Source organism: Venturia canescens, chromosome 4 (genome assembly GCF_019457755.1).
Source record: "Venturia canescens isolate UGA chromosome 4, ASM1945775v1, whole genome shotgun sequence".
Lineage (NCBI taxonomy): Eukaryota > Metazoa > Arthropoda > Insecta > Hymenoptera > Ichneumonidae > Venturia > Venturia canescens.
This window is the reverse complement of record NC_057424.1, coordinates 12,306,781-12,317,585: the sequence shown is the minus strand read 5'-3', so window position 1 is coordinate 12,317,585 and position 10,805 is coordinate 12,306,781. Positions and strand designations below refer to the sequence as shown.

Here is a 10,805-nt window from a genome sequence, read left to right as displayed (position 1 = left end):
GCGCTCCGGGAAGTAGGGGAAGTCGTTCCGCGGCAGCGGGGGCGGGTGGGAGGAGGGCGGGAGAGAGAGAGAGAGCGAGACGAGAGGTCAGAATATCTGAAATGGAATTGCAGATGGCGGCGATGGCGCGTCGAGTTGCGCTACTTGTCGAAGCGAGCAGTCGAGTCATCCGGTTTGCGGGAGGGGCTCTCGCACGACTCTATTTTTCCTCGAAGGGACTTATTTTCAGTATTACTGTTGTTACTGTAGTTGGCTCGCTTGAGAGAGAGCCCAGGACGAATGAGCGAGTCGAGTTTGTTGTTATCGAGGGCTTTGTTTTGGCGATTGAACTGTTGGATTTGATGGGAGTTTAAATAATGAAAGATTCGTAACGCGCACAGACCGATTCGCGATGCACAATTCACGACGACGCCGAAGAGGAAATCGTCAGGGGACTTTGAAACCCTCCCGATTTTCCCTATAGCCTTGCGACACACCGCGTGCATATAGGCGCGCACGGTGCAAAAGCTTCGGGCAAATTCGGCTCCCTCCGGCGAATATCTTGCGCGCTCTTTCTCTCTCGCTCTTTTGCTTTGCTGGCTCCGCTCGTAGCTCTGGGTGCGAGCGTGCAGTGCGCCGCGCGACCAGTACACGGGGCGGCGTGGACGTAAACACGCCGTAAACGAAGAAGAGGAACAAGAGAAGGAAGAAAAAGGAGGAGGAAAAGAGACCGAGAGTATTTGTTACGACGCCATATTGCTTTGCTCGAACTTAAACTCCTTTCTCGCTCTTCCGTCTGTTCGTCCGACGACCAGAAAGCAGGAAAAGGTTCGTATTTTTGACTCCTTCATTTTCAGTGCCTCGATAAAGTGTTGCTCAACGTTTCACCGGTCGTTCGTCCCTCATCTTCGCTTCTTATTCTTGCCACACGCGCACAACCGCATCGGCTCGGTTTTTTTACTTTTACTTTCGGGAGTTTTCTTCAACCGGAAGTTGTCACTGCTCTCTGACACAAGGAGAAACGGAAATCGGCCCGACCAATGGCGGAGGTGTCTCCTCTCGTTCTTCAAGCGGTAACCACCGGAGTCTCCAACATGGACTGAATTTTCATATATATTGGCTAACTCATTATCATCCTTCGACTTCCTCCCTCTCGCTCCATTTTATTAACAAACGTGGACACAACAGTTTTACACTCGACAATTTTCACTCTATCGCATTCGACCTGCCACACTCCAATTTACCCCCAATGCCACAACAAGAACAACATTATCTTTACGACTTTTGTGAGTGCGCTCGTGATTATGTGTATCGTGTGACGTATAATCCCGACCTCGTATATCTTTTTTTTGTATTTGGGTTAAGGAAAAGCGGAAGTTGTCACGTGACTCGTTTTTTCATATCAGATGTTGATGAAACATCGCGTGTAATAATACTGATCGTGCCAATTGTTATCGAAAGTGAAATTCTGCCAGTCAACTAAATTTTCGTTAAAATCATTCGTAATATTTTGGAGAATAAAAATATCGATTGATACCCTGAAATTTTTATTCACTTCATATCAGTGATTGTGACAGAAAATCATTGATTTTTCACTATATTCAGACCGAAATTTTAATATTTTTGAAGTTTTCCTTGCCCAATCAATGTGCACTAATTTTACAACAATATAATTTTTTTTGAACTATGTGTTTTGTAAATTTCCCAGAGATAAATATTTGATGCTCCGTTGCGATCAATCCGACAAAACAGAATGTTTGAACGCTCGCCACGACTTAGAGGTCTGAGGCCTCGCACGCAACAACGTTCCCCTCAGGCGCCTGACTACAAAAATGAAATGTCTGAGATAAACGAACCAGGAGATAGCGTCAATAGAAGTACCGAAGATCAGGATAGGGACGCAGACACTTCGGAAACTTTGAGCGACGACGAGCTTCACATTGCCATACGAGATGAACAGGATGAACCAGTGTCGGATGAAAAATCTGAAGTAGATAAAAATTATGAGTGCAAGACCTGCAAAACCCCTGTGGGATTCCCTACTCTTGTTGAATACCTTCAACATCTCAGAGACGAACACAAAGAAAAGGTTTGGATTTTTTAATAGTTAATATTGTCAAAGTATATGTCATTTGTAAATTAAAACAGATGGAATTTTTCACAACATTTTTTTTATTCGATGATTCTTTTTCTTAACAATAGTGCATTACAAATACATCTCCTGTCATTATATATTCTAATGGAAGGGATGTAGCAGATATTGAAAGGTTTTTTTGGAGTTTTAAAACACTCTGGTTAAAAAATCCAGGAAGGAGAAAGAATGATGAAATACTTGGAATTTTTTTTATCATTTCTGGTATTTATTACTCTCGAGAATGATTCAATATATGAAAACAAATTTCTAACCAAAAAGAAACATTTACGCAGCATATTTTTGGAATATAAGTTCTGGCTAAACACAAATATTTCTCACAATTCTACAATTGTCCGTTTAAAGAAATTAAAGAAATTACATTATAATTAGAAACATTTTAGAAGCTTTAAATTTTGATAATGCCGGAGTTTACAACTTTTATTATTTTTTCGTCAATCCATGGGTCCAATTAGGGTCGAAGTTACGATTGTCCGCACTGCGATTTCGTTTGCCAGCACCCGAAAAGTCTTCAGGAACATTACAACTCGGAGCACAAGAACGTTGACGCTGATGCACCCGCATCCGAAGAGCCCACATCCAATCAATGTACAATGTGTCCTTATGCCGCGACGAACGCCACCGAATTGGAGACCCATCAACGAGTCCATCATCTCAAGAGACGCTTTTTTCGCTGTACAAAATGCACATATATGACGCACGTTAGAGCACGCTACACGAAACACGTCAAGTATCATTCAATGCCAATGATCAAATGCGACGATTGCGATTTTCGTACACCTTACAAAGTAAGAATTTTTCATTTGAATATCTTTCTCAAAATCCTTTGCAGGAACATAAACGAGTGTTATATATTCGGCCTATAATTTTTCAGATTTTCAAATTTCACACTTTTTTTTTCAATTAAGCAACTTTACACCCAAATCTCCCCCTCAGCATGTTCATTCAAACAGATTCTTAAATATTGCAAAAGTGCTCTCGTATTTGTAAAGCATAAGATGCGGAGCAGCATTGAGGCAAAGTTGAAAATTGGTAATGAAAATTTTGTCGTAAAATTGTTGGCGTTATTTTTCAAGTAAAAACTCATTAAATTAGAAAATAAAAAAAGATTTTTTCGATTCCCAAAAATTCGAATAATGCTTAATAGAAAATTGGCTGACATTCCGATGATAATTTTCAGTGGAATTTGGATAGGCATACGCGGAATCATGGCGGAGGTGGAGCCTTTCAGTGCCGAGCTTGCAGTTTCACCGCTGATATTCGTCAAAGTCTCACCGTACACGAGACGAATCATCACGAACCGCCAGTCGGTGAAGCTCATCGCAGAATGAACACATCTTTCGATCGAAGGTTACGAACTGGACCGAAACGATACAATCAGGTATTGTAACGATTTTTTTTTGTTTTTTGTATTTTGTATATTTCGATAGTTTCAAACATTTTGATGGTAGTCAGTGAAACATTTGAAGAAGAACTCACTTTGAAAAACGTAATGCCATTCGGGGATTTCTCCATTGTTGGATATTCCTGTAGTCAAATTTGATACTCTCCGGCTTGGATATCTTCAATGTTTTATTTATTCTTTTTTAGTTCTGTTGTATCAAAGCATCATAATTAAAAAAAAAAAAACAAAAAAAAACAAAAAAAAATGCTAATTGCCAGGTTTTTGCTTGTAAACAGGTAGGAGCTAGCGATTTTCGAAAAAATGATCAGACGGAAGGTCCTGCGACATTGACAGATGAGAGTCCTGGTAAATCGCCGAGCTCCGATATCGACGGTAACTCGATAGAGGATCGAAGAAACGCGATTGCCGGAGCTGAATGCATTGCGTTAAAATGCGAGGAGAAAGGTTGCCAATTTATTACAGCTTGGGATTCGGAAATGCAAAGACATTTGGCTGAGTCGCACGCACCCTCGTTATCGCCAATAAAACGCCGTAAACCTATGCCGATGCTCATTCCCTTGAGCCCTGATAGCGATTCAAGTGCAAAGAAAACTGTGACGAATGGACCGCGTACGACGCCTCTTAAGGTACCGAGAGTACGCGTGAGACCAGAACTTGCACGTATTGCACGAGATACTGAAATTGCCAAACTTTACAACAATAGAGAGGTACGTCACGTATAAATAAGTGAAAAATTTCAGTTCGTGTTCAATTTCATGAAAAAAACCTCGTTACAATTGTAATAAATATATTTGACGTATATTTAAAACTTTTCGTAAGACCATGCCAACGGTCCTCGAAATTTCGTTGGCTTTTCAAAAAGAAAGTAGTATGAATTTGTTAAAAGAACGAATCTAAATTTTGAATTTTTGAAAACTAATTAGAACTCGTGTTCGATTCATATTGATTTGAGGCCTGCTTTCTTTGTATCTGTTTCAAATCGATAGTCCGGCGGTGGAGGGAAGAAAGAAACTGGGGCTGCTGATTTATTTGAGAAAAGGAATGCCTCGTTTTTCGACAAGCTGAAGGAAAGGTTGATGACGACGAGTGCCAGCATCACGGGTGTATCGCAAGTGGCCGTAAGTAGCCAGAACGATTTAAAGTGTTGGTGTACCTACAAAGCTAGTAGCCAAGAGGAATTGGCGAGTCATAGTCAGACCCATCATACAGCACTGAGTGTATCAGTCGGTATATCGCGCTGCCCTAAGTGTAGAAGGCGTTGTAAGAGTTCCAACGATCTTCAAATGCACATGAATATTTGTCAAACAACGAGCAATGATTTGACGACGGTCGATAGTTGCCTGGAAAGTCCGGCAAATAGTACCAATTATGAGGCCCAATCGTACGGTGGTGATTTTGAGTTTCCGTTTCAAGTGGACTGGGACGGGAGTTTTGGAGGACTGAATTCTTCTGGATCGTCGGTACGGGTTTTATTTTGAGTTTTTTTCTTTCCTTCATTTCAATTAAGCCATTTTTTTGTTCGTTAATAAGTTCTTTTTTGGTATCTCGAGGCATTTTTTTTTGTTATAGTTTTTCCTTATTTTGGGTTTTTAGCTTGATTTATTATTCTCTTGGAAAATAATTGAAAAAAAAAAAACAAAAGAAAGGAAACGCGCCCACGTCCGAAAATCCGTGTAGACATACTTTTTGCCTTTCTGTTTCCTTATCTCAATGGGGAACCCCAATAATTTTGGCAGGTCGAGGGCCACACGATCGGACGTCGGGTATTCAAGTGTCCTCATTGTCCATTCTGGGCGTCAACGGCCAGCCGATTTCACGTACACATTGTGGGTCATTTGAATCGTAAACCGTTTGAATGTTCGCTCTGCGCGTACAGATCGAACTGGCGTTGGGATATTACAAAGCACATCAAACTCAAGACTGCTAGAGATCCGGCTCACTTGACCGCCAGGGTGCTTATGACTGACGAAACTGGCCGACGTAATTATTCCAAATACAACAAATATCTTGCTCAGGTCAGAAAAGCCTTAGTCATAAAGTTATTACGATTCGTTCGTTAAAACTTTTTTACATTTCACCCCTTTTTTCGTTTCCATTCATCTTTTTTCTGTTACCTGCATTTCGCCAGACCAAATTTTGAGAATCATGTCATCTTGGGCCAGTTTTGTTTATTTCTTTAGTCTCATAGCCGAGCGACTTGAACCCACAAAATATATCGCAATATCGAACGTATGACCAATCGCTTTGTGTCGCTTCGGTTCGAGCTTTGTTTGTCTCTTTGGCATTCACCGTGACACTGATACGCTCATGCGTTCCTCTTTGACGAAATAAGTAAAACCGACGCATTGTGTTAAAATTTTCGTACCATTCCGTGGCAATATCCTACGGGAATATGCACTGCGTTTGTGGGTTCTTGAAGATCAGAATTCTACACAGTGTAAACGAATCTTTACGCCTTTTTTATGCAAAAATGAAATTGGTTATCCGTCTTTCGCCTAGATTAATCAATGAAGACTCTGTTATCGCCATTTGAAAATGAGATACGTGAATGAGATGTGAAAGGTTTTAGAAATTTACAAATACGACTTTTCTGCACGTTTTCTTACGTAAGAAGATGAAGCAAACACTCAATGTCAGAATACAACTACTGATTTCCGAACTTGATGTTCAGGAAACGATTGGTAAACGGGCGAAGAAAACGAGTACGAAAAAGTCGCTCGTCTATCATTGTTAGAGTATCGATAGTTTATTTATCAATCACTTAGAGACGACATACGATCCGTACGAAAAAATTTATTCTATTAACGTTCGATTGAAATAGCAGGGTACCGAGGAAATTGGATTGGAAGAGGGTGTAGCTGGAGAAGCGCAAATAGACGAGCCGCCGAAGAAAGTTTTGATAACTGGTGAAAACCACGATTTTTCTGGACCCCCGGAACTCACGCCAGCTCCCGGTGTCGCCGAAAACATCGAAACCAATTCGATGAGCATTTTGACAGCACTGAATCTTCGGCCACCGCCTCCACTGAAGTCGGCGAGTAGAAGTCAAGGTCAATCGTTGCTCAAGACGAATCCATCCGCGACAAACGCCGTTTCCATTCTATCAAACAATCCACTGTCCTCGATCACCAACGTTAATTCGCAGGAAGAAGCTAAGAGGACACTTTGGAAGTGCAAACGGTGTAACTTCCGTTCTTCTCACAAAGAAACTGTACTTACTCATGTCAAAACTCATTACGAATCGACCGAAGAAGCCACTGAAGAAGGCGAAAAGGTAAGCAAACGTTGTTCAAAAACAAAAATCATGTTTTTCATGAAATCACTTTGTAAATCAATCGATGCAGTTTGAGAAAATATTATTCAATGCTATTTTTTGCTCTATTCATTATTATTCGTTCGAAAATTAAAAATGCGTATGACTCACACGGAAATGAAGTTATTGCTCGAAATATGGAACAACAAAGCGTTGCGTTATTTTGTACTAATTAATAGTCTCGAATTTTGGCTAGTGAATAATTGTTATTGATGAATAAACCGCATAAAATATTGATTGTAACGAATCTATTCTCGTAAATGTGTTTCAGAACGAATTCACTTGTCCGGATTGTCCATACATTAGTAATGATCCGACAGCCATGGCTATACATCGGATACACCATCGTCCGAATCTCGAGGCGATTTTCAAGTGTTATTTATGTCCATATTATGTCAGTACAAAAAAGTAAGTAAAAAATGAAGAAAAAAAAGATGAAAACTGAAAAAGAGCTCGTTAATGATCCGATAGTAATATAAGTTATTATTTGAAGGGAATTACTTGAGCATTCGAGTCTTCACGGGGAAGAGCTTGCAGTTGTTCATCAGAGAAGTATCGAATCTTTTTCGGTTGGATCGAAACGAAAAATGGCACAAGGGCAGTCGAAAGATAATGGTAAAGTTGCTAGATTCTTAGTCCTGATATTGTAGATTTGTTCTATTGGCTCATATATTGAATTCTGTAACTTCTAATTTTTCGGATGGTTCCAAAAAATTCCAAAATTTGGTAAAAAGGTATGTGTTTCTGTTAGAAAAAATAAATTTTCGTAGAAAACGTTTCAATTTTTATCCTAAAAGAATCATGCTAGAAACAAATTCTACTTTTTTAGTGATTTTATTTCTTTAGTGTTCTGTCGAGTTTGGGAACTTTTTCCGGTAAATTAGAAAATGTGAATAAGATTTAAACTTATCTGTATCATAAATTTTTTTCCGAAAAGGTTGATTTGTTCTAACGTGCGACAGAAATGCGTGATCCTAAAAGAATTTTTACCTTTTACCGTTATATATAATATTTTATGAAAAATAAATAAACGGTGATTTTACTGTGATTTGCAGAAAATAGTTCAAAGTCTGAACTGGCCATCGAGGAAATAATAAATTCACCAACATCTGCGAGTTCAACAGAAAATTCAAGTTCGGTAACGGTCAACAAGAATAATCCGACGAGCAACAACAAAAACAATGGAAGCAACGAAAATGCAAATATGAGCGCGCCGCCGCTTATGCTCGATACACGTGCTCTGCCGGACACGCCATTGGTCTGGGTTTCCCGCACGGATGGAACATTGGCGAAGATGTTGAAATGTCGTCATTGTCCGTACGTTTCGTCGAGACGGGTCGAAGTTCGTGATCACGAAACAATGCACGTGAATTCTTCGAGCGCGGGGGGTACCTTGGTGGCATGTCCAGATTGTAGTTTTTCGTGTTCGCGCCGTGACGTGATGGAAGTTCATGCCGAAATGCACACGGGGTCATTAGGTACGGTGCATTGTTTGGTTGATGATGGTCGTACGGACGCTGAACAGCTTGAGGATCTTGCGACGTTGCTTGGACTCGCACGTGCGCCGGTTCTCGGGCCTGATCCTGATTTACGCGATTCTCGACTGGTTTATTGTTGCTCAAAGTGTCCAGCGCGTTTCCTCTGTGACAAAGAACTGAGAATCCATCTTCGTTACCATTCAACCGAACTGGCTTATTCGTGTGAATGGTGTTCTTACGCAGCGAGACAACCGGCTCATTTGTTGGCTCATCAAAAAGCACATTCCTCCGAGTATCAAGAACACACACGTTATTTGCTGTCGATGTATGGAAATTCGCAGAGATACGCACCGCCGAACACTGCTTGTGTCGAGTCGACGGATACGAGAACGCGGGAAAGCATGGACAAAGATTCGAAGAACGAAGGCAACCGCAGCAAAGTCGCTTGGATCGTCGTCGACAACACGACCAATACTATTTCGAACGGGTCTCAAAATTATTCAACCAATATAACTGAGAATTCGGAAAGTCGTGGAGGACATCAAGTGTTCACGTGTGCGAAATGTCCCGCTCGTTATTTCAAACTCGACGCCCTCGAATATCACATGACTCTGCATGGTTCGAACAATTGTTTCAAGTGTACCGAGTGTGATTACTCATCAAAGACGGCCCAAAATTTGATGAAACATCAAGTCGTTCATCGTCGACATGGCGAGTCAAGCGAGCCCTCCGCAAATCGTTCGCAGCAAGAGCAAGCCCAACAACGATCGCAAGGGGGTCAACAGGAACAAGACTTGTTGGATCCTCAATTAGGCGTTGCCATTAGGGGTAATCCGAATTTCGTTTATCCGGGAAGTTTAAGGAATGGGCGTATCAAAGAGAAGCGTTACAAGTGTCACAAATGTCCGTCAGCTTTTGAAAAGCGTGAACAATACAGAGTCCACCTTACGCTGCACGGAGCGAAACAACGTTATCGTTGCGACAAGTGCGACTATTCGGTCAAGTATTATGCAAATTATGCCCAGCACGTGAAAAAACATCAGGCTAATGCTCAAGCTCAAGCTGGAAAACGACAAGGCGAGTCTGAGTCGATAAGTGTCAATGCCGAGGGTTTAGTTAATTCGGACACTCCGGAGAACCGGAAAACGTCAAAGAATCGTCGAAAATCGACGATATCTTCGGCACCAGCGATACAAAACGTAAAAAATGGCATTTCCGCGAGTACATCAGTGGGATTGTTGCAGCCTTCGAATCAGGACAAACAATCTGTGCTCCTTATGAAAAAGAAAGGAGCTTGTACCTCGTCCGTGGAGGATACGAGCAAAATGTTGCGTTGTCTAGATTGCCCGTTCTCCAGCAGTGATAAAGACGCGATGGACTCACACAAACGACGTCACGGTATCGAAAGATTAACTCCCCCTTGCCCGCACTGCAACTACGTGCCCCGAAAAGATGAAAACGTTGGAGAACACATTAGATTACATTTTACAAGACTTTACAAACCGGAGTCTTATCTCATCGTCGAGTTACTCACCCTTACCATGCGACCATTATTAGATGATAAAAAAGATTCGAAAATTCGTAATAACGACATTTTGTTTCGGGAATGTAAAGATGGCAAATATTTGCCAACTACCGAAAATAATTTACTGCCACCCTCAGGATCATCTAGCGTCAATGGATATCAAGAAAAAGTAATCGTCGATCCGAATACAGGTGAGACAAAGCATCGTTATTCCACGTAGTTTGACTCTTTGTAAATATATATTATGTATATAAATATCGCAACTCGAATTGTTGAATTATTTATACCATTCGATTATCAAAGTTGTATCAAATTTTTGTAGTTAAACGGAGCGTCTGTAATGACGCACAAACAAACTGAAAAACTCATTGACGACTAAGAACCTGACGAAACGAAGTTACCCATTCGCCAAGACGGCGATGAGTAATTTGAACCCGTTCATCGGGTCTGTCACAAAAATATATAAATCTCCTTTTCTTCCTTCTCCATTAAATCTATTTCTCATTTTTATTATTACTTTCTCATCTTTCCTTCCTTATGAAATCTTCGTCATTAATCATTCATCATTAGATCAATCGTGTGTATGTATAGATAAAAAGCATTGTGTGATATATATAAAAATATACATATAACAATAAAATATCATGCACAGCTTATGTATGTAAAATAAATTTGTTGTTGCCACTAAAACAATTGCTCTTTTTGTCTTTTATTTATTTTATTACAAAAAATTATTTCTTATTGAGGGAAACTGTGTTCTGTTTTTTTTTTCTACTAAATGCCCTAAACATGAATTATTTTATAATCGGTACATACGCCTGACGATCTCGAATTTATAATAGCCTAAATCATCTGTATAAAATCTAATAACGAATGAATATGTCAAAATAAAAAGAAAAATAGACAGCTGAAGTTTTGTTTTTCTCGTTGGAAAATTCGTATTTACATACACC

The 10,805-nt window shown here is 40.3% G+C and overlaps 1 protein-coding gene across 6 annotated transcripts; it reads left to right on the top strand.

Moving 5' to 3' along the window:
- The first annotated feature begins 157 nt into the window (after nucleotides 1–157).
- Nucleotides 158–10,764, top strand: LOC122408675 (zinc finger protein 91-like). Of its 6 annotated transcripts, none has more exons than XM_043415612.1 (12): nucleotides 158–807; nucleotides 1,688–2,068; nucleotides 2,587–2,919; nucleotides 3,312–3,512; nucleotides 3,812–4,243; nucleotides 4,523–4,996; nucleotides 5,273–5,551; nucleotides 6,361–6,810; nucleotides 7,121–7,257; nucleotides 7,343–7,464; nucleotides 7,905–10,043; nucleotides 10,175–10,764. In XM_043415612.1, the coding sequence occupies exons 2-12, from the start codon at nucleotides 1,733–1,735 to the stop codon at nucleotides 10,210–10,212; spliced, it is 4,941 nt and encodes a 1,646-aa protein (XP_043271547.1). In that variant the 5' UTR covers nucleotides 158–807; nucleotides 1,688–1,732; the 3' UTR covers nucleotides 10,213–10,764. The 6 variants fall into 6 exon arrangements, with proteins under 6 accessions (XP_043271547.1, XP_043271550.1, XP_043271549.1 ...); XM_043415616.1 differs by having other exon boundaries at nucleotides 160–807; nucleotides 4,523–4,654; XM_043415613.1 differs by lacking the exon at nucleotides 158–807 and adding an exon at nucleotides 1,250–1,265.
- The last annotated feature ends 41 nt before the right edge of the window (nucleotides 10,765–10,805 follow it).

Excerpts from the sequence above, each read along its gene's own strand:
- LOC122408675 (XM_043415612.1), top strand. The coding sequence starts at position 1,733 with ATGTTTGAACGCTCGCCACGACTTAGAGGTCTGAGGCCTCGCACGCAA. Across the intron at positions 7,258-7,342 it reads TATTATGTCAGTACAAAAAA|GGAATTACTTGAGCATTCGA; the intron begins GTAAGTAAAAAA and ends TATTATTTGAAG. Across the intron at positions 7,465-7,904 it reads AGGGCAGTCGAAAGATAATG|AAAATAGTTCAAAGTCTGAA; the intron begins GTAAAGTTGCTA and ends TGTGATTTGCAG.